This window comes from Eleutherodactylus coqui, chromosome 1 (genome assembly GCF_035609145.1).
Source record: "Eleutherodactylus coqui strain aEleCoq1 chromosome 1, aEleCoq1.hap1, whole genome shotgun sequence".
Lineage (NCBI taxonomy): Eukaryota > Metazoa > Chordata > Amphibia > Anura > Eleutherodactylidae > Eleutherodactylus > Eleutherodactylus coqui.
Window position 1 is genome coordinate 5337532 of NC_089837.1, and position 24449 is coordinate 5361980.

General features: G+C 46.1%; 2 protein-coding genes across 3 annotated transcripts in view; one reads left to right on the forward strand and one right to left on the reverse strand.

Moving 5' to 3' along the window:
* Positions 1 to 3506: 3506 nt before the first annotated feature.
* LOC136625114 (dynein heavy chain-like) lies at positions 3507 to 4937 on the reverse strand. The gene has a single exon (XM_066599095.1). It carries the CDS (start codon positions 4935 to 4937, stop codon positions 3507 to 3509), a length of 1431 nt encoding a protein of 476 aa, XP_066455192.1.
* A 12018-nt stretch (positions 4938 to 16955) lies between these two features.
* Positions 16956 to 24449, forward strand: part of DNAJC5G (DnaJ heat shock protein family (Hsp40) member C5 gamma) — a 30425-nt gene continuing 22931 nt past the window's right edge. Inside the window, exon 1 of one of the 2 annotated variants that reach the window (XM_066594356.1) lies at positions 16956 to 17030. The gene's annotated coding sequence lies outside the window, so the exon portion shown is untranslated. Of the gene's footprint in view, positions 17036 to 24449 lie in introns of both variants that reach the window. The other variant, XM_066594355.1, reaches the window with a different exon arrangement.

Sequence of the window (24449 nt, forward strand, 5' to 3'; positions counted from 1 at the left end):
GAGTCAGCCTCCTCAATTCCTTTCAGAAGAGTGGGCCTGGTTGGCAGACATCTGCCAGGTCCTTGGAAAGTTTGAGCAGTCTACCCAGGTGGTGAGCGGCGATGCTACAATCATTAGCGTCACCATGCCTCTGCTATGCCTCTTGAGAAGTTCCCTGCAAAGCATAAAGGCAGATGCTTTGCACTTGGAAACAGAGCCGGGGGAAGACAGTATGTCGCTGGATAGTCAGAGCACCCTCCTGTCTATATCTCAGCGCGGTGAGGAGGAGGAGGAGGAGGAAGATGAGGAGGAGGGGGAAGAGACAGCTTGGCCCACTGGTGAGGGTACACATGCTGCTGGCCTGTCATCCTTTCAGCATGTATGGCCTGAGGAGGAGGAGGAGGAGGAGGAGGAGGATCCTGAAAGTGATCTTCCTAGTGAGGACAGCCATGTGTTGCGTACAGGTACCCTGGCACACATGGCTGACTTCATGTTAGGATGCCTTTCTCGTGACCCTCGCGTTACACGCATTCTGGCCACTACGGATTACTGGGTGTACACACTGCTCGATCCACGGTATAAGGAGAACCTGCCCACTCTGATTCCCGAAGAGGAAAGGGGTTCGAGAGTGATGCTATACCACAGGACCCTAGCGGACAAACTGATGGTAAAATTCCCATCCGACAGCGTAGTGGCAGAAGGCGCAGTTCCGAGGGCCAAGTAGCATGGGAGGCGTGGAGATCAGGCAGCATGTACAGCGCAGGCAGGGGAACATTCTCCAAGGCCTTTGACAGCTTTCTGGCTCCCCAGCAAGACTGTGTCACCGCTCCCCAGTCAAGGCTGAGTCGGCGGGAGCACTGTAAAAGGATGGTGAGGGAGTACGTAGCCGATCGCACGACCGTCCTCGGTGACGCTTCTGCCCCCTACAACTACTGGGTGTCGAAGCTGGACACGTGGCCTGAACTCGCGCTGTATGCCCTGGAGGTGCTTGCTTGTCCTGCGGCTAGCGTCTTGTCGGAGAGGGTGTTTAGTGCGGCTGGGGGAATCATCACAGATAAGTGTACCCGCCTGTCAACCGACAGTGCCGACAGGCTAACACTCATCAAGATGAACAAAGGCTGGATTTCCCCAGACTTCTCTTCTCCACCAGCGGACAGCAGCGATACCTAAGCAATACGTAGGCTGCACCCGCGGATGGAAGCATCGTTCTCTCTCACCATCCAAAACGGGGACATTTCTGCTTCATCAATCTGTGTCTAATATTCCTCCTCCTCCTCCTCCTGCTCCTCCTCCTGAAACCTGACATAATCACGCCAAACGGGCAATTTTTCTTAGGCCCACAAGGCTCAGTCAAATAATTTTTATAAACAATTTTTATACGTTTCAATGCTCATTAAAGCGTTGAAACTTTAACCTCAACCAATTTTTATTTTAACTGGGCTGCCTCCAGGCCTAGTTACCAATTAAGCCACATTAACCAAAGCGATTAATGGGTTTCACCTGCCCTCTTGGTTGGGCATGGGCAATTTTTTGGATGTACATTAGTACTGTTGGTACACCAATTTTGGGGGGCCCTCGCCTACAGTGTAATCCAATTAATTTTTAGCCCACCTGCATTACAGCTGACGTTACATCAGCTGTGCTGGGCACTGCAATGGGATATTTCTATGTACCGCCGGTGGCTTCCTGGCACCCACCCATGCTGTCGGTCCACAGGGAGTTGTAAATGCATCTGTGTCCACTTCTAAAGAACCCCAGTCAGGTTGGGGCATGCAGTGTGGGCCGAAGCCCACCTGCATTTAATCTGACGTTAGCTCTGCTGTCCAGGGCACTGCAATGGGATACATTTATGTACAGCCGGTGGGTTCCAGGGAGCCACCCATGCTGTGGGTGCACACAGAATTCCCATTGCGGAGTTGTACCTGCCTGTGACTATATATAAAAAAACGCGGTCTGACTGGGGCATGCAGACACCTTGACAGAATGAATAGTGTGTGGCACATAGGTTCCCCATTGCTATGCCCACGTGTGCAGCTCCTGATGGAGGTGGCACAGGATTTGATTTCTCATTGCTTATGTACAACATTGTGGGCTATCGCCCCGCCCCTTTTAAAGAGGGTCGCTGCCTAGCCGTGCCAACCCTCTGCAGTGTGTGCCTGCGGTTAATCCTCATGGCAGACGCACTTATAAATAGACATGAGGGTGGTGTGGCATGAGGGCAGCTGAAGGCTGCGCAGGGACAGTTTGGTGTGCGCTGTGGGGGGGAGGGGGGGCGGTTGGGCAGCATGTAACCCAGGAGAAGTGGCAGCGGAGTGTCATGCAGGCAGTGATTGTGCTTTGTTGGAGGTAGTGTGGTGCTTAGCTAAGGTATGCCATGCTAATGAGGGCTTTTCAGAAGTAAAAGTTGTTGGGAGGGGGGGGGGCCCACTCTTGCCGGTATTGTGGCTTAATAGTGGGACCTGTGAACTTGAGATGCAGCCCAACACGTAGCCCCTCGCCTGCCCTATCCGTTTCTGTGTTGTTCCCATCACTTTCTTGAATTGCCCAGATTTTCACAAATGAAAACCTTAGCGAGCATCGGCGAAATACAAAAATGCTCGGGTCGCCCATTGACTTCAATGGGGTTCGTTACTCGAAACGAACCCTCGAGCATCGCGGGAAGTTCGTCTCGAGTAACGAGCACCCGAGCATTTTGGTGCTCGCTCAGCTCTAGTAGTCAGGTAATAGAGCAGGTGGATGATGGTAGTCAGATAATGAAGCAGATGGATGATGGTGATAGTAGTCATATAATAGAGCAGGTGGATGATGGTGATGGTAGTCATAGAATGGAGAAGGTGGATGATGGGTGGTGGTAGTCATAAAATGGGGCAGGTGGATGATGGTGATAATAGTCATATAATGGAGAAGGTGGATGATGGGTGATGTAAGTCATATAATGGAGCAGGTGGATGATGGTGATGGTAGTCAGATAATGGAGAAGGTGGATGATGGTAGTCATATAATGTAGTAGGTGGATGATGGTGACAGTAGTCATATAATGGAGCAGATGGATGATGGTGATGGTAGTCATGTAATGGAGCAGATGGATGATGTGACAGTAGTCATATAATGGAGCAGATGGATGATGGTGATAGTATTCACATAATGGAGCTGTTGGATGATGGTGCTGGTAGTCAGATAATGGAGCAGGTGGATGATGGTGATAGTATTCACATAATGGAGTTGCTGGATGATGGTGCTGGTAGGCAGATAATGGAGCAGGTGGATGATGGTGATAGTATTCACATAATGGAGTTGCTGGATGATGGTGCTGGTAGGCAGATAATGGAGCAGGTGGATGATGGTGATGGTAACAATATAATGGAGAAGGTGGATGATAGTGATGGTAGTCATATAATGGAGCAGGTGGATGATCGTGATGGTAGTCAGATAATGGAGAAGGTGGATGATGGTAGTCATATAATGTAGTAGGTGGATGATGGTGACAGTAGTCATATAATGGAGCAGATGGATGATGGTGATGGTAGTCATGTAATGGAGCAGATGGATGATGTGACAGTAGTCATATAATGGAGCAGATGGATGATGGTGATAGTATTCACATAATGGAGATGCTGGATGATGGTGCTGGTAGGCAGATAATGGAGCAGGTGGATGATGGTGATAGTATTCACATAATGGAGTTGCTGGATGATGGTGCTGGTAAGCAGATAATGGAACAGATGGATGATGCTGACGGTAGTCATATAATGGAGCAGATGGATGATGGTGATGGTAGTCAGATAATGGAGCAGGTGGATGATGGTAGTCAGATTATGGAGCAGATGGATGATGATGATGGTAGTCACATAATGGAGCAGGCAGATGATTGTGATAGGAGTCATATAATGGAGCAGGTGGATGATGGTGATGGTAGGCAGATAATGGGGCAGGTGGATGATGGTGATGGTAGTCATATAATGGAGCAGGCGGACGATGGTGATAGTAGTCATATAATGTAGCATGTGGATGATGGTGATGGTAGTCAGATAATGGAGCAGTTGAATGATGGTAGTCATATAATGTAGCAGGTGGGTGATGGTGATAGTAGTCATATAATGTAGCAGGTGGATGATGGTGATAGTAGTCATATAATAGAGCAGGTGGATGATGGTGATGGTAGTCAGATAATGGAGCAGGTGGATGATGGTAGTCAGATAATGGAGCAGGTGGATGATGGTGATGGTAGTCAGATAATGGACCAGGTGGATGATGGTAATAGTAGTCATATAATGTAGCAGGTGGATGATGGTGATAGTAGTCATATAATAGAGCAGATGGAAGATGGTGAAGGTAGACAGATAATGGAGCAGGTGGATGATGGTGATAGAAGTCACATAATGTAGCAGGCGGATGATGGTGATAGTAGTCATATAATAGAGCAGATGGATGATGGTGATGGTAGTCAGATAATGGAGTAGATGGATGATGGTGATGGTAGTCATATAATAGAGCAGATGGATGATGGTGATGGTAGTCAGATAATGGAGCAGGTGGGTGATGGTGATAGTAGTCAGATAATGTAGCAGGTGGATGATGGTGATAGTAGTCATATAATAGAGCAGATGGATGATGGTGATGGTAGTCAGATAATGGAGCAGGTGGGTGATGGTGATAGTAGTCATATAATGGAGCAGATGGATGATGGTGATGGTAGTCAGATAATGGAGCAGGTGGGTGATGGTGATAGTAGTCAGATAATGTAGCAGGTGGATGATGGTGATATTAGTCATATAATAGAGCAGATGGATGATGGTGATAGTAGTCATATAATAGAGCTGGTGGATGATGGTGATGGTAGATATATAATGTAGCAGGTGGATGATGGTAGTCAGATAATGGAGCAGGTGGATGATCGTGATGGTAGTCATATAATGCAGCAGGAGGATGATGGTGATAGGAGTCATATAATTCAGCATGTGGATGATGGTATTAGTAGTCTTATATTGGAGCAGATGGATGATGATGATGGTAGTCACATAATGGAGCAGGTGGATGATTGTGATAGTAGTTATATAATGGAGCAGATGGATGATGGTGATGGTAGTCAAATAATGGAGCAGGTGGATGATGGTGATAGTAGTCATATAATGGAGCTCATGGATGATGGTGATGGTAGTCAGATAATAGAGAAGGTGGATGATAGTGATGGTAGTAAAATAATGGAGAAGGTGGATGATGGTGACAGCAGTCATATAATGGAGCACATGGGTGATGGTGATGGTAGTCATATAATGGAACAGATGGATGATGGTGATGGTAATCATATAATGGAGCAGATGGATGATGGTGATGGTAATCATATAATGGAGCAGGTGGGTGATGGTGACGGTAGTCATATAATGGAGCAGATGGATGATGGTGATAGTAGTCATACAATGAAGCAGATGGATGATGATGATGGTAGTCACATAATGGAGCAGGCGGATGATGGTGGTCACATAATGTAGCAGATTGATGATGGCGATAGTAGTCATATAATGTAGCAGGGGGTGATGGTGATAGTAGTCATATAATGGAGCTGATGGATGATGGTGATAGTAGTTATATAATAGAGCAGGTGGATGATGGTGATCGTAGTCATAATAGAGCAGGTGGATGATGGTGATGGTAGTCATAATAGAGCAGGTGGATGATGGTGATGGTAGTCATAGAATGGAGAAGGTGGATGATGGGTGGTGGTAGTCATAAAATGGGGCAGGTGGATGATGGTGATGGTAGTAACATAATGGAGAAGTGGATATTAGTGATGATAGTCATATAATGGAGCAGTTGGATGATGGTTATAGTAGTCATATAATGGAGCAGATGGATGATGGTGATGGTAACAATATAATGGAGAAGGTGGATGATAGTGATGGTAGTCAGATAATGGAGCAGATGGATGATGGTGATGGTAGTCATATAATGGAGCAAATGGATGATGGTGATGGTAGTCAGATAATGGAGCAGGTGGATGATGGTGATAGTATTCACATAATGGAGTTGCTGGATGATGGTGCTGGTAAGCAGATAATGGAACAGATGGATGATGCTGACGGTAGTCATATAATGGAGCAGATGGATGATGGTGATGGTAGTCAGATTATGGAGCAGATGGATGATGATGATGGTAGTCACATAATGGAGCAGGCAGATGATTGTGATAGGAGTCATATAATGGAGCAGGTGGATCATGGTAGTCATATAATGGAGCAGGTGGATGATGGGGATGGTAGAAATATAATAGAGAAGGTGGATGATGGTGATGGTAGTCATATAATGGAGAAGGTGGATGATGGTAGTCAAATAATGGAGCAGATGGATGATGGTGATAGTAGTCATATAATGGAGCAGGTGGATGATGGTGATAGTAGTCATATAATGGAGCAGGTGGATAATGGTGATGGTAGTAATATAATGTAGAAGGTGGATGATGGTAATGGCAGTCATACAATGGAGAAAATAAATGGGTGATAGGGATGGTAGTAAGATAATGGAGCAGGTGGATGATGGTGATGGTAGGCATATAATGGAGCAAATGAATGATAGTGATTGTAGTCAGATAATGGAGCAGGTGGATGATGGTAGTCAAATAATGGAGCAGATGGATGATGGTGATGGTAGACATATAATGGAGCAGATGGATGATGGTGATGGTTGTCATATATTGGAGCAGATAGATGATGGTGATAGTAGTCTTATAATGAAGCAGATGGATGATGGTGTTGGTAGTCACAAAACGGAGCAGGTGGATGATGGTAGTCATATAATCGAGTGGGTGGATGATGGTAGTCATATAATGTAGCAGGTGGATGATGGTGATAGTAGTCATATAATGTAGCAAGTGGATGATGGTATAGTAGTCATATAATAGAGCAGATGGATGATGGTAATAGTAGTCAGATAATGGAGCAGGTGTATGATGGTAGTCAGATAATGGAGCAGATGGATGATGGTGATGGTAGTCATATAATAGAGCAGATGGATGATGGTAATAGTAGTCAGATAATGGAGCAGGTGTATGATGGTAGTCAGATAATGGAGCAGATGGATGATGGTGATGGTAGTCAGATAATGGGCAGATGGATGATGGTGATAGCAGTCATATTATAGAGCAAATGGATGATGGTGATGGTAGTCATATAATGGAGAAAATGGATGATGGTTGTCATATAATTGAGCAGGTGGATGATGGTGATAGTAGTCTTATAATGGAACAGATGGATTATAGTGATAGCAGTCATATAATGGAGCAGATGGATGATGATGATGGTAGTCACATAATGGAGCAGGTGGATGATGGTGATAGTAGTCATATAATGTAGCATGTGGATGATAGTGATAGTAGTCATATAATAGAGCAGGTGGATGATGGTGATGGTAGTCAGATAATGGAGCAGGTGGATGATGGTAGTCAGATAATGGAGCAGGTGGATGATGGTGATGGTAGTCAGATAATGGAGCAGGTGGATGATGGTAGTCAGATAATGGAGCAGGTGGATGATGGTAGTCAGATAATGGAGCAGGTGGATGATCGTAATGGTAGTCAGATAATGGAGCAGGTGGATGATGGTAGTCAGATAATGGAGCAGGTGGATGATCTTGATGGTAGACACATAATGGTGCAGGTGCATGATGGTAGACATATAATGGAGCAGGTGGATGATGGTAATAGTAGTCATATAATGTAGCAGGTGGATGATGGTGATAGTAGTCATATAATAGAGCAGATGGAAGATGGTGAAGGTAGACAGATAATGGAGCAGGTGGATGATGGTGATAGAAGTCACATAATGTAGCAGGCGGATGATGGTGATGGTAGTCATATAATAGAGCAGATGGATGATGGTGATAGTAGTTATATAATGGAGCAGGTGGTTAATGGTGATGGTAGTCAGATAATGGAGCAGGTGGATGATGGTGATAGAAGTCACATAATGTAGCAGGCGGATGATGGTGATGGTAGTCATATAATAGAGCAGATGGATGATGGTGATGGTAGTCAGATAATGGAGCAGGTGGATGATGGTGATAGTAGTCAGATAATGTAGCAGGTGGATGATGGTGATAGTAGTTATATAATAGAGCAGATGGATGATGGTGATGGTAGTCAGATAATGGAGCAGATGGATGATGGTGATGGTAGTCATATAATGGAGCAGATGGATGATGGTGATGGTAGTCATATAATGGAGCAGATGGATGATGGTGATGGTAGTCATATAATAGAGCAGATGGATAATGTTGATGGTAGATATATAATGTAGCAGGTGGATGATGGTAGTCAGATAATGGAGCAGGTGGATGGTCGTGATGGTAGTCATATAATGCAGCAGGAGGATGATGGTGATAGGAGTCATATAATTGAGCATGTGGATGATGGTATTAGTAGTCTTATATTGGAGCAGATGGATGATAGTGATAGCAGTCATATAAAGGAGCAGATGGATGATGATGATGGTAGTTATATAATGGAGCAGGTGGATGATTGTAGTCATATAATGGAGCAGGTGGATGATTGTGATAGTAGTTATATAATGGAGCAGATGGATGATGGTGATGGTAGTCAAATAATGGAGCAGGTGGATGATGGTAGTCAGATAATGGAGCAGATGGATGATGGTGATGGTAGTAAAATAATGGAGAAGGTGGATGATGGTGATAGTAGTCATATAATGGAGCACATGGGTGATGGTGATGGTAGTCATATAATGGAACTGATGGATGATGGTGATGGTAATCATATAATGGAGCAGATGGATGATGGTGATAGTAGTCATACAATGAAGCAGATGGATGATGATGATGGTAGTCACATAATGGAGCAGGCGGATGATGGTGGTCACATAATGTAGCAGATTGATGATGGCGATAGTAGTCATATAATGTAGCAGGGGGTGATGGTGATAGTAGTCATATAATGGAGCTGATGGATGATGGTAATGGTAGTCAGATAATGGAGCAGGTGGGTGATGGTAGTCAGATAATGGAGCAGATGGATGATGGTGATGGTAGTCACATAATGGAGCAGGTGGATCATGGTAGTCATATAATGAAGCAGGTGGATGATGGTAGTCATATAATGAAGCAGATGGATGATGGTGATAGGAGTCATATAATGGAGCAGGTGGATAATAGGGATGGTAGGCAGATAATGGAGTAGGTGGATGATGGTGATGATAGCCATATAATGTAGCAGATGGATGATGGTGGTGATGGTAGTAATATAATGGAGAAGGTGGGTGATGGTTGTCAGATAATGGAGCAGGTGGATGATTGTGATAGTAGTCATATAATGGAGGAGGTGGATGATGGTGACGGTAGTAATATAATAGAGAAGGTGGATGATGGTGCTGGTAGTCAGATAATGGAGAAGGTGGATGATGGTGGTGGTAGTTCTATAATGGAGCAGATGGATGATGGTGATGGTAGTCACATAATGGAGCAGATGGATGATGGTGATGGTAGTCACATAATGGAGCAGGTGGATGACGGTAGTCATATAATGGAGCAGGTGGATGATGGTGATAGTAGTCATATAATGTAGCAGGTGGATGATGGTGATAGTAGTCGTATAATGGAGCAGATGGATGATGGTGATGGTAGTCATATAATGGAGCAGGTGGATGATGGTAGTCGTATAATGAAGCAGATGGATGATGGTGATGGTAGTAATATAATAGAGAAGGTGGATGATGGTAGTCAGGTAATGGAGCAGATAGATGATGGTGATGGTAGTCACATAATGGTGCAGCTGGATGATGGGTGTCATATAATGGAGCAGGTGAATGATGGTGATAGTAGGCAGATAATGGAGCAGGTGGATGATGGTGATAGTAGTCATATTATGGAGCAGATGGATGATGGTGATAGTAGTCATATAATTGAGCAGATGGATGATGGTGATGGTAGTCATATAATGGAGTAGATGGATGATGGTGATGGTACTCATATAATGGAGCAGATGGATGATGGTGATGGTAGTCATATAATGGAGGAGGTGGATGATGGTGATGGTAGTAATATAATAGAGAAGGTGGATGATGGTGATGGTAGTCAGGAAATGGAGAAGGTGGATGATGGTAGTCAGATAATGGAGCAGGTGGATGATCGTGATGGTAGTCATATAATGTAGCAGGTGGATGATGGTAGTCATATAATGCAGCAGGTGGATGATGGTGATAGGAGTCATATAATTGAGCAGGTGGATGATGGTATTAGTAGTCTTATATTGGAGCAGATGGATGATAGTGATAGCAGTCATATAAAGGAGCAGATGGATGATGATGATTATGGTAGTCACATAATGGAGCAGTTGGATGATTGTAGTCATATAATGGAGCAGTTGGATGATGGTGATAGTAGTCATATAATGGAGCAGATGGATGATGGTAGTCAGATAATAGAGCAGATGGATGATCGTGATGGTAGTCATATAATGGAGAAGGTGGATGATGGTGATAGTAGTCATATAATGGAGCACATGGGTGATGGTGACGGTAGTCATATAATGAAGCAGATGGATGATGGTGATGGTAATCATATAATGGAGCAGATGGATGATGGTGATAGTAGTCATACAATGAAGCAGATGGATGATGATGATGGTAGTCACATAATGGATCAGGCGGATTATGGTGGCCATATAACGTAGCAGGTTGATGATGGTGATAGTAGTCATATAATGTAGCAGATGGATGATGGTGATGGTAGTCAGATAATGGAGCAGGTGGGTGATGGTAGTCAGATAATGGAGCAGATGGATGATGGTGATGGTAGTCAGATAATGGAGCAGGTGGGTGATGATAGTCAGATAATGGAGCAGATGGATGATGGTGATGGTAGTCAGATAATGGAGCAGATGGATGATGGTGATGGTAGTCACATAATGGAGCAGGTGGATCATGGTAGTCATATAATGAAGCAGGTGGATGATGGTAGTCATATAATGGAGCAGCTGGATGATGGTGATAGGAGTCATATAATGGAGCAGGTGGATAATAGGGATTGTAGGCAGATAATGGAGTAGGTGGACTATGGGCATGGTAGTAATATAATGGAGAAAATGGGTGATGGTTGTCAGATAATGGAGCAGGTGGATGATGGTGATAGTAGTCATATAATGGAGCAGATGGATGATGGTGACGGTAGTCATTTAATGGAGCAGATGGATGATGGTGACGGTAGTCATATAATGGAGCAGATAGATGATGGTGATGGTAGTCATATAATGGAGCAGATGGATGATGGTAAGCAGATAATTGAGCAGGTGGATGATGGTAAGCAGATAATGGAACAAATGGATGATGCTGACCATAGTCATATAATGGAGCAGATGGATGATGGTGATGGTAGTCATATAATGGAGCAAGTGGATGATGGTAGTCAGATTATGGAGCAGATGGATGATGGTGATGGTAGTCAGATAATGGAGCAGATGGATGATGGTGATGGTAGTCATATAATGGAGCAAGTGGATGATGGTAGTCAGATTATGGAGCAGATGGATGATGGTGATAGGAGTCATATAATAGAGCAGGTGGATAATGGGGATGGTAGGCAGATAATAGAGCAGGTGGATGATGGTGATGGTAGGCAGATAATGGAACACGTGGATGATGGTGATGCTAGTCAGATAATGGAGTACATGGATGATGGTGATGGTAGTCATATAATGGTGCAGCTGGATGATGGTAGTCATATAATGGAGCAGGTGGATGATGGTGATGGTAGTAATATAATAGAGCAAATGAATGATGGTGATGCTAGTCAGATAAGGGAGCAGATCAATGATGGTGACGGTAGTCATATAATGAAGCAGATGGATGATGGTGATGGTTGTCATATAATGGAGCAGATGGATGATGGTGATAGTAGTCTTATAATGGAGAAGGTGGATAAAGGTGATAGTAGTCATATAATGTAGCAGATGGATGATGGTGTTGGTAGTCTCAAAATGGAGCAGGTGGATGATATTAGTCATATAATGTAGCAGGTGAAATATGGTGATAGTAGTCATATAATGGAGCAGAGGGATGATGGTAGTCAGATAATCGAGCAGGTGGATGATGGTAGTCAGATAATCGAGCAGATGGATGATGTAAGTCATATAATGGAGCAGGTGAGTAATGGTGATGGTAGTCAGATAATGGAGAAGTTGGATGATGGTAGTCATATAATGTAGCGGATGAATGATGGTGATGGTAGTAATATAATGGAGAAGGTGGATTATAGGCGTGGTAGTAATATAATGAAGAAGGTGGATGATGGTGCTGGTAGTCATATAATGGAGAAAAAGGGTGATGGTGATGGTAGTCAGATAATGGAGCAGGTGGATGATGGTGAAGGTAGTCATATAATAGAGCAGATGGATGATGGTGATGGTAGGCACATAATGGAGAAGTTGGATGATGGTGATGGTAGTCATATAATGGAGCAGATAGATGATGGTGATAGTACTCATGTAATAGGGAAGGAGGATGATGGTGATGGTAGGCAGATAATGGAGCAGGTGGATGATGGTGATGGTAGTCAGATAATGGACCAGGTGGATAATGGGGATGGTAGTAATATAATGAAGAAGGTGGATGATGGTGATAGGAGTCATATAATGGAGCAGGTGGATGATGGTGATAGTAGTCATATAATGGAGAAGTTGGATGATGGTGACGGTTGTCAGATAATGGAGCAGGTGGATGATGGTAGTCATATAATGTAGGAGCTGGATGATGGTGATAGTACTTATATAATGGAGCAGGTGGATGATGGTGATAGTAGTCATATAATTGAGCAGATGGATGATGGTGATGGTAGTCAGATAATGGAGAAGTTGGATGATGGTAGTCAAATAATCGAGTAGATGGATGATGGTGACGGTAGTCATATAATGAAGCAGATGGATGATGGTGATGGTACTCATATAATGGAGCAGATGGATGATGGTGATAGTAGTCATATAATGGAGCTGATGGATGATGGTGATGGTAGTAATATAACGGAGAAGGTGGATTATAGGCGTGGTAGTAATATAATGGAGAAGGTGGATGATGGTGATGGTAGTCATATAATGGAGAAAAAGGGTAATGGTGATGGTAGTCACATAATGGAGCAGGTGGATGATGGTAGTCATGTAATGGAGCAGATGGATGATGGTGACGATAGTCATTTAATGGAGCAGATGGATAATGGTGATGGTAGTCATATAATGGCACAGATGAATGATGGTGATAGTAGTCATATAATGGAGCAGATGGATGATGGTGATGGTAGTCACATAATGGAGCAGGTGGATGATGGTAGTCAGATAATGTAGCAGGTGGAAGATGGTGATAGTAGTCATATAATAGAGCAGGTGGATGATGGTGATAGTAGTCATATAATGGAGCAGGTGGATGATGGTAGTCAGATAATGGAACAGATGGATGATGGTAGTCACACAATGGAGCAGTTGGATGACAGTAGTCATATAATGGAGCAGGTGAATAATGGGAATTGTAGGCAGATAATGGAGCAGGTGGATGATGGGGATGGTAGAAATATAATAGAGAAGGTGGATGATGGTGATGGTAGTCATATAATGGAGAAGGTGGATGATGGTAGTCAGATAATGTAGCAGGTGGAAGATGGTGATAGTAGTCATATAATAGAGCAGGTGGATGATGGTGATAGTAGTCATATAATGGAGCAGGTGGATGATGGTAGTCAGATAATGGAACAGATGGATGATGGTAGTCACACAATGGAGCAGTTGGATGACAGTAGTCATATAATGGAGCAGGTGAATAATGGGAATTGTAGGCAGATAATGGAGCAGGTGGATGATGGGGATGGTAGAAATATAATAGAGAAGGTGGATGATGGTGATGGTAGTCATATAATGGAGAAGGTGGATGATGGTAGTCAAATAATGGAGCAGATGGATGATGGTGATAGTAGTCATATAATGGAGCAGAAGAACGATGGTGATGGTAGTCATATAATGGAGCAGGTGGATGATGGTGATAGTAGTCATATAATGGAGCAGAAGAACGATGGTGAAGGTAGTCACATAATATAGCAGGTGGATGATGGTAGTCATATAATGGAGCAGGTGTGTGATGGTAGTCATTTAATAAAGCAGGTGGATGATGGTGATAGTAGTCATATAATGTAGCTGGTGGATGATGGTGATAGTAGTCATATAATGGAGCAGATGGATGATGGTGACGGTAATCATATAATGGAGCAGGTGGATGATGGTGATGGTAGTCACATAATGGAGCAGGTGGATGATGGTAGTCACATAATGGAGCAGGTGAATGATGGTAGTCATATAATGGAGCAGGTGGATGATGGTGATAGTAGTCATAGAAAGGAGCAGGTGGATGATGGTGACAGTATTCATATAATGGAGCAGGTGGATGATGGGGATGGTAGTCAGATAATGGAGCAGGTGGATAATGGCGATGGTAGTCAGATAATAGAGCAGGTGGATGATGGTAGTCAGATAATGGAGCAGGTGGATGATGGTGATAGTAGTCATATAATGGAGCAGGTGGATGATGGTGATAGTAGTCATATAATGGAGCAGGTGGATGATGGTGATAGTAGTCATATAATAGAGCAGGTGGATGATGCTGATAGTAGTCATAAAATGGAGCAGGTGGATGATGGGTGGTGGTAGTCATATATAGAAGCAGGTGGATGATCGTGATAGTAGTCATATAATGGAGCAGGTGGATGACGGTAATGGTAGTCAGATAATGGAGAAGGTGGATGATAGTAGTCAAATAATGGAGCAGATGGATGATGGTGATGGTAGTCATATAATGGAGCAGAGGGATGATGGTGATGGTAGTCAGATAATGGAGCAGGTGGATGATGATGATGGTAGTCAGATAATGGAGCAGGTGGATGATGATGATGGTAGTCAGATAATGGAGCAGGTGGATGATGGTGATAGGAGTCATATAATGGAGCCCGTGGATAATGGGGATGGTAGGCAGATAATGGAGTAGGTGGATAATGGTGACGGTAGTCATATAATCGAGCCCGTGGATGATGGTGATGGTAGTCATATAATAGAGCAGGTGGATGATGGTGATGGTAGTCATATAATGGAGCAAATGGATGATGGTGATGGTAGTCATATAATGGAGCAGGTGGATGATGGTGATGGTAGTCATATAATGGAGCAAATGGATGATGGGGATGGTAGTCATATAATGGAGCAGGTGGATGATGGTGATAGTAGTCATATAATCGAGCCTGTTGATAATGGGGATGGTAGGCAGATAATGGAGCATGTGTATGACAGTGATGGTAGTCATGTAATGGAGCAAATGGATGATGGTGATGGTAGTCATATAATGGAGCAGGTGGATGATGATGATAGTAGTCATATAATCGAGCCCGTGGATAATGGGGATGGTAGGCAGATAATAGAGCAGGTGGATGATGGTGATGGTAGTCATATAATGGAGCAGATGGATGATGGTGATGGTAGTCATATAATGGAGCAAATGGATGATGGTGATAGTAGTCAGATAATGGACCAGGTGGATAATGGCAATGGTAGGCAGATAATGGAACAGGTGGATGATGGTGATGCTAGTCAGATAATGGAGTACATGGATGATGGTGGTGGTAGTCACATAATGTAGCAGGTGGATGATGGTAGTCATATAATGGAGCAGGTGGATGATGGTAGTCATATAATGGAGCAGTTGGATGATGGTGATAGAAGTCATATAATGGAGCAGGTGGATGATGGGTGATGGTAGTCACATAATGGAGCAGATGGATGATGGTGATGGTAGTCACATAATGGAGCAGGTGGATGATGGTGACAGTAGTCAAATAATGTAGCAGGTGTTTGATGGTGATAGTATTCATATAATGGAGAAGACGGATGATGGTTCATATAATGGAGCAGATGAATGATGGTGATGGTAGTCATATAATGGAAAATGTGGATCATTGGCCTGGTAGTTCTATAATGGAGAAGGTAGAGGATGGTGATGGTAGTCACATAATAGAGCAGGTGGATGATGGTAGTCATATAATGGGGAAGGTGGATAATAGTGACAGTAGGCAGATAATGGAGCAGAGGGATGATGGTGATGGTTGTCATATAATGTAGCAGATGGATGATGGTGATGGTAGTCATATAATGGAGCAGATGGATGATGGTGATGGTTGTCATATAATGTAGCAGATGGATGATGGTGATGGTAGTCATATAATGGAGCAGGTGGATGATGGTGATAGTAGTCATTTAATGGAGAAGATGGATGATGGTAGTCAAATAACGGAGCAGATGGATGATGGTGATGGTAGTCATTTAATGGAGAAGATGGATGATGGTAGTCAAATAACGGAGCAGATGGATGATGGTGATGGTAGTCGTATAATGTAGCAGGTGGATGATGGTGATGTTAGTCGTATAATGGAGCAGGTGGATGATGGTGATAGTGGTCATATAATGGAGTAGGTGGATGATGGTGATAGTAGTCATATAATGGAGCAGGTGGATGATGGTGATAGTGGTCATATAATGGAGTAGGTGGATGATGGTGATAGTAGTCATATAATGGAGCACATGGGTGATGGTATTCATATAATGGAGCAGGTGGATGATGGTGATGGTATTCATATAATGGAGCAGATGAGTGATGGCTGTGGTAATCAGTAGAGCAGCAGCATGATGGTGATGGCAGATAATCTAGTAGATGGATGATGGTATGAACATAACCACAGTCCTAGCCTCCCCTAATCTGTGTCCTGACTCCTCTTTAGTTCTCCCTTTCGCCCTGCTGGACACGTTACAACCATCCCTGCTCTCCGCCCCCTCCTGCATGGCTGCAGACGATGCAGGGTTGCCCTCAGTAAATATGGCCGCGGAGAGAAATACTGGGTCACGTGACATGTCCCTCCCCTCCTGATATCGGAGATGGATCTTCCTGTGGGCGTGGTCATATATTACTGTTCCTGGAACGGTGGGCGTGACTGAAGGTTTTGCACTTCCGGAAACTGGAACCGAGAGCTAGAGGGTGAGGTCAGTGCTGAGAGACCCCAGTATATAGTAGATGTGTCATCCCCCAGTGTATAGTATATGGGGCCTCCACCTGTGTGTGTATATATATATATATATATATATATATATATATCCCCCAGTATATAGTATATGTGTCCTCCACCTGTGTGTGTATATATATAGTATATGGGTCCTCCACCTGTGTGTATATATATTCCCCAGTATACAGTATATGGGTCCTCCACCTGTGTGTATATATCACCCAGTATATAGTAGATGGGACCCCCGCCTGTGTATATATATCCCCCAGTATATAGTATATGGGTCCTCCACCTGTGTGTATATATATCCCCCAGTATATAGTATATGGGTCCTCCACCTGTGTGTATATATCCCCCAGTATATAGTATATGGGTCCTTCCCCTGTGTGTCTATATATATATATATATATATATATATATATATATCCCCCAGTATATAGTAGATGGGTCCTCCACCTGTGTGTATATATATCCCCCAGTATATAGTATATGGGTCCTTCCCCTGTGTGTCTATATATATATATATATATATATATATATATATATATATATATATATATATATCCCCCAGTATATAGTAGATGGGTCCTCCACCTGTGTGTATATATATCCCCCAGTATATAGTATATGGGTCCTCCACCTCTGCGTTTATATCCCCTGTATATAGTATATGGGTCCTCCACCTGTGTGTGTATATCTATCCCCTAGTATATAGTATATGGGTCCTTCACCTGTGTATATATATATATATCCCCAAGTATATAGTATATGGGTCTTCCACCTGTGTGTATATATATCCCCCAGTATATAGTATATGGGTCTTCCACCTGTGTGTGTATATATCCCCTAGTATATAGTATATGGGTCCTCCACCTGTGTGTGTATATCTATCCCCTAGTATATAGTATATGGGTCCTTCACCTGTGTATATATATATATATATATATATATATATATATCCCCAAGTATATAGTATATGGGTCTTCCACCTGTGTGTATATATATCCCCCAGTATATAGTATATGGGTCTTCCACCTGTGTGTGTATATATCCCCTAGTATATAGTATATGGGTCCTCCACCTGTGTATATATATCCCCCAGTATACAGTATATGGATCCTCCACCTGTGTATATATATCCCCCAGTATATAGTATATGGGTCCTCCACCTGTGTGTGTATATATCCCCCAGTATATAGTATATGGGTCTTCCACCTGTGTGTGTATATATCCCCTAGTATATAGTATATGGGTCCTCCACCTGTGTATATATATCCCCCAGTATACAGTATATGGGTCCTCCACCTGTGTGTATATATATCCCCCAGTATATAGTATATGGGTCTTCCACCTGTGTCTGTATATATATCCCCCAGTATATAGTATTTGGGTCCTCCACCTGTGTGTGTATATATATCCCTTAGTATATAGCATATGGGTCCTCCACCTGTGTATATATATCCCCCAATATATAGTATATGGGTCCTCCACCTGTACGTACGTATGTGTGTGTGTGTGTATATATATCCCCCAGTATATAGTATTTGGGTCCTCCACCTGTGTGTATATATATATCCCCCAGTATATAGTAGATGTGTCCTCCCCCAGTACATAGTTTATGGGTCTTCCACCTGTGTCTGTGTATATATATATATATATATATATATATCCCCCAGTATATAGTATATGGGCCCTCCACCTGTGTGTGTATATATATCCCCAAGTATATAGTATATGGGTCCTCCACCTATGTGTGTGTATATATATATCCCCCAGTATATAGTATATGGGTCCTCCACCTGTGTGTATATCCCCCAGTATATAGTGTATGGGTCCTCCACCTGTGTATATATATCTCCAAGTATATAGTGTATGAGTCCTCCACCTGTGTGTATATATATCCCCCAGTTTATAGTAGATGGGTCCTCCACCTGTGTATATATATCCCCCAGTATATAGTATATGGGTCCTCCACCTGTGTGTATATATCCCCCAGTATATAGTATATGGGTCCTCCACCTGTGTGTATATATATATCCCCCAGTATATAGTATATGGGTCCTCCACCTGTGTGTTTATATTTCCCCCAGTATATAGTATATGGGTCCTCCACCTGTGTGTGTGTATATATATCCCCCAGTATATAGTATATGGGTCCTCCACCTGTGTGTGTGTATATATATCCCCCAGTATATAGTAGATGGGTCCTCCACCTGTGTGTGTATATATATCCCCCAGTATATAGTATATGGGTCCTTCCCCTGTGTGTGTATATATATATCCCAGTATATAGTATATTGGTCCTCCACCTGTGTGTGTATATATATCCCCCAGTATATAGTATATTGGTCCTCCACCTGTGTATATATATCCCCCAGTATATAGTATATGGGTCCTCCACCTGTGTGTGTGTATATATATCCCCCAGTATATAGTATATGGGTCCTCCACCTGTGTGTGTGTATATATATCCCCCAGTATATAGTAGATGGGTCCTCCACCTGTGTGTGTATATATATCCCCCAGTATATAGTATATGGGTCCTTCCCCTGTGTGTGTATATATATATCCCAGTATATAGTATATTGGTCCTCCACCTGTGTGTGTATATATATCCCCCAGTATATAGTATATTGGTCCTCCACCTGTGTATATATATCCCCCAGTATATAGTATATGGGTCCTCCACCTGTGTGTGTGTATATATATCCCCCCGTATAAGCTGGAGGGTTCAGCAATAGTAATGTATTGGGGTCCGGTGATGGCGGAGCGTGGTGGGGGATAATTGTCCTGCTACAAAGCATAAAGGCTGCGGCTGGCATCACATCACAGAGTGTACAGATAACGAGTTACATCACATCGTTAGCTGGGAGGTTACAGGAGCGTCACTGGGAAGTAGACTCCGAACCCGGAAGGCGGAGGCCAAACAGTGCCGAGATAGGGGAACGTCTCCAGTAGACCGACAGACATGACGCCTCCTTGTCCCTTCACTGCTGGGGGTCCCACAGACATGACGCCTCCTCGTCCCCAAAGGTTCCCTCACTACTGGGGGTCCCACAGACGTGACGCCTCCTCGTCCCCAAAGGTTCCCTCACTACTGGGGGTCCCACAGATGTGACGCCTCCTCATCCCCAAAGCTTCCCTCACTTCTGGGGGTCCCACAGATGTGACGCCTCCTCATCCCCAAAGGTTCCCTCACTTCTGGGGGTCCCACAGACATGACGCCTCCTCGTCCCCAAAGGTTCCCTCACTACTGGGGGTCCCACAGATATGACGCCTCCTCATCCCCAAAGGTTCCCTCACTACTGGGGGTCCCACAGACGTGACGCCTCCTCGTCCCCAAAGGTTCCCTCACTACTGGGGCTCCCACAGATGTGACGCCTCCTCATCCCCAAAGGTTCCCTCACTTCTGGGGGTCCCACAGCTGTGACGCCTCCTCATCCCCAAAGGTTCCCTCACTTCTGGGGGTCCCACAGATGTGACGCCTCCTCATCCCCAAAGGTTCCCTCACTTCTGGGGGTCCCACAGATGTGACGCCTCCTCATCCCCAAAGGTTCCCTCACTACTGGGGGTCCCACAGACATGACGCCTCCTCGTCCCCAAAGGTTCCCTCACTACTGGGGGTCCCACAGACATGACGCCTCCTCGTCCCCAAAGGTTCCCTCACTTCTGGGGGTCCCACAGATGTGACGCCTCCTCGTCCCCAAAGGTTCCCTCACTACTGGGGGTCCCACAGATGTGACGCCTCCTCATCCCCAAAGGTTCCCTCACTACTGGGGGTCCGAAAGATGTGACGCCTCCTCATCCCCAAAGGTTCCCTCACTACTGGGGGTCCCACAGACATGACGCCTCCTCGTCCCCAAAGGTTCCCTCACTACTGGGGGTCCGAAAGATGTGACGCCTCCTCATCCCCAAAGGTTCCCTCACTTCTGGGGGTCCCACAGATGTGACGCCTCCTCGTCCCCAAAGGTTCCCTCACTACTGGGGGTCCCACAGATGTGACGCCTCCTCATCCCCAAAGGTTCCCTCACTTCTGGGGGTCCGAAAGATGTGACGCCTCCTCATCCCCAAAGGTTCCCTCACTTCTGGGGGTCCCACAGATGTGACGCCTCCTCATCCCCAAAGGTTCCCTCGCTTCTGGGGGTCCCACAGATGTGACGCCTCCTCATCCCCAGAGGTTCCCTCATTCTAGGGGGTCCCACAGATGTGACGCCTCCTCGTCCCCAAAGGTTCCCTCACTACTGGGGGTCCGAAAGATGTGACGCCTCCTCATCCCCAAAGGTTCCCTCACTTCTGGGGGTCCGAAAGATGTGACGCCTCCTCATCCCCAAAGGTTCCCTCACTTCTGGGGGTCCGAAAGATGTGACGCCTCCTCATCCCCAAAGGTTCCCTCACTTCTGGGGGTCCGAAAGATGTGACGCCTCCTCATCCCCAAAGGTTCCCTCGCTTCTGGGGGTCCCACAGATGTGACGCCTCCTCATCCCCAGAGGTTCCCTCATTCTAGGGGGTCCCACAGATGTGACGCCTCCTCATCCCCAAAGGTTCCCTCGCTTCTGGGGGTCCCACAGATGTGACGCCTCCTCACCCCCAGAGGTTCCTTCATTCTAGGGGGTCCCACACATGTGATGCCTCCTCGTCCCTAAAGCGACCCTTGACTGCTGCAGGTCCCACAGACATGATGCCTCCTCACCCCCAGAGGTTTCCTCACTTCTAGGGGTCGCACAGATGTGATGCCTCCTCGTCCCTAAAGCGACCCTTGACTGCTGCAGGTCCCACAGATGTGACGCCTCCTCACCCCAGAGGTTTCCTCGCTTCTAGGGGTCGCACAGATGTGATGCCTCCTCGTCCCTAAAGCGACCCTTGACTGCTGGAGGTCCCACAGACATGACGCCTCCTCACCCCAGAGTCTCCCTCGCTTCTGGGGGTCCCACAGCTGTGACGCCTCCTCATCCCCAAAGGTTCCCTCACTTCTGGGGGTCCCACAGATGTGACGCCTCCTCATCCCCAAAGGTTCCCTCACTTCTGGGGGTCCCACAGATGTGACGCCTCCTCATCCCCAAAGGTTCCCTCACTACTGGGGGTCCCACAGACATGACGCCTCCTCGTCCCCAAAGGTTCCCTCACTACTGGGGGTCCCACAGATGTGACGCCTCCTCATCCCCAAAGGTTCCCTCACTACTGGGGGTCCGAAAGATGTGACGCCTCCTCATCCCCAAAGGTTCCCTCACTACTGGGGGTCCCACAGACATGACGCCTCCTCGTCCCCAAAGGTTCCCTCACTACTGGGGGTCCGAAAGATGTGACGCCTCCTCATCCCCAAAGGTTCCCTCACTTCTGGGGGTCCCACAGATGTGACGCCTCCTCGTCCCCAAAGGTTCCCTCACTACTGGGGGTCCCACAGATGTGACGCCTCCTCATCCCCAAAGGTTCCCTCACTTCTGGGGGTCCGAAAGATGTGACGCCTCCTCATCCCCAAAGGTTCCCTCACTTCTGGGGGTCCCACAGATGTGACGCCTCCTCATCCCCAAAGGTTCCCTCGCTTCTGGGGGTCCCACAGATGTGACGCCTCCTCATCCCCAGAGGTTCCCTCATTCTAGGGGGTCCCACAGATGTGACGCCTCCTCGTCCCCAAAGGTTCCCTCACTACTGGGGGTCCGAAAGATGTGACGCCTCCTCATCCCCAAAGGTTCCCTCACTTCTGGGGGTCCGAAAGATGTGACGCCTCCTCATCCCCAAAGGTTCCCTCACTTCTGGGGGTCCGAAAGATGTGATGCCTCCTCATCCCCAAAGGTTCCCTCACTTCTGGGGGTCCGAAAGATGTGACGCCTCCTCATCCCCAAAGGTTCCCTCGCTTCTGGGGGTCCCACAGATGTGACGCCTCCTCATCCCCAGAGGTTCCCTCATTCTAGGGGGTCCCACAGATGTGACGCCTCCTCATCCCCAAAGGTTCCCTCGCTTCTGGGGGTCCCACAGATGTGACGCCTCCTCACCCCCAGAGGTTCCTTCATTCTAGGGGGTCCCACACATGTGATGCCTCCTCGTCCCTAAAGCGACCCTTGACTGCTGCAGGTCCCACAGACATGATGCCTCCTCACCCCCAGAGGTTCCCTCATACTAGGGATCGCACAGATGTGACGCCTCCTCATCCCCAAAGGTTCCCTCACTTCTGGGGGTCCCACAGACATGATGCCTCCTCACCCCCAGAGGTTTCCTCACTTCTAGGGGTCGCACAGATGTGATGCCTCCTCGTCCCTAAAGCGACCCTTGACTGCTGCAGGTCCCACAGACGTGACGCCTCCTCACCCCAGAGGTTTCCTCGCTTCTAGGGGTCGCACAGATGTGATGCCTCCTCGTCCCTAAAGCGACCCTTGACTGCTGGAGGTCCCACAGACATGACGCCTCCTCACCCCAGAGTCTCCCTCGCTTCTGGGGGTCCCACAGACATGATGCCTCCTCACCCCCAGAGGTTTCATCACTTCTAGGGGTCGCACAGATGTGATGCCTCCTCGTCCCTAAAGCGACCCTTGACTACTGGAGGTCCCACAGACATGACGCCTCCTCGTCCCCAAAGGTTCCCTCACTTCTGGAGGTCCCACAGACATGACGCCTCCTCACCCCCAGAGGTTCCCTCACTTCTGGAGGTCCCACAGACATGATGCCTCCTCACCCCCAGAGGTTCCCTCACTTCTGGAGGTCCCACAGACATGACGCCTCCTCGTCCCCAAAGGTTCCTTCACTTCTGGAGGTCCCACAGACATGACGCCTCCTCATCCCCAGAGGTTCCAATTTATTTTGTGCGGGAAAGAGGTTGGTGGATTACTTGGAGCAACAACATAGAAAACCACACAAATAAATTACCTAATGATTTTATTAGCACTTTTAGATAAATTAAAAGGTTTTTATTTATTTTGACTTATAATTTTTTAGCGCGTGATACTTTTGGAAACAAATTGCAGGATGAAGTCCAGGCTTCCTAGTACATGTTTCACAGTAAGGCCGCCTGCAGACGGCCGGGTCGGATCCGGCTGTGAGAATTCTCGCAGCGGGACCCGACCCGAGTGTCTGCAGAGAGCAGCGCGGGCACTCACCTCTCCCGCGGCCCCGGCTCTCTCATGTGCCAGCTGCTGGGCAGCCGGCGCATGCACAGAGCGGGGCCGGCGGCCGGTGAGTGACGTTTCTATGCGGGGCTCTGTGAGCCCTGCACAGAAATAGAGCATGCCGCGATGTTTGCCGCGCGGCCAAATCGCGGCCGTCTGCCTAGGATTGCGTTTGTTAACGCAATCCTATGGCAGCTTCCAGGGGCGGAAATTCCGCAGGAAATCCCGGAATTTTCGCTCGTGTGCAGGCGGCCTAAAAGGTGGTTTCTCTCCTTCCCACCTTCTCATTTCTTTTGC

What these genes read in the sequence shown, in the direction of transcription:
- LOC136625114 (XM_066599095.1), bottom strand. Translation starts at nt 4,937, where the DNA reads ATGCTGAATTATATGACTCCTATCACCATCATCCTCCTGCTGCATTAT.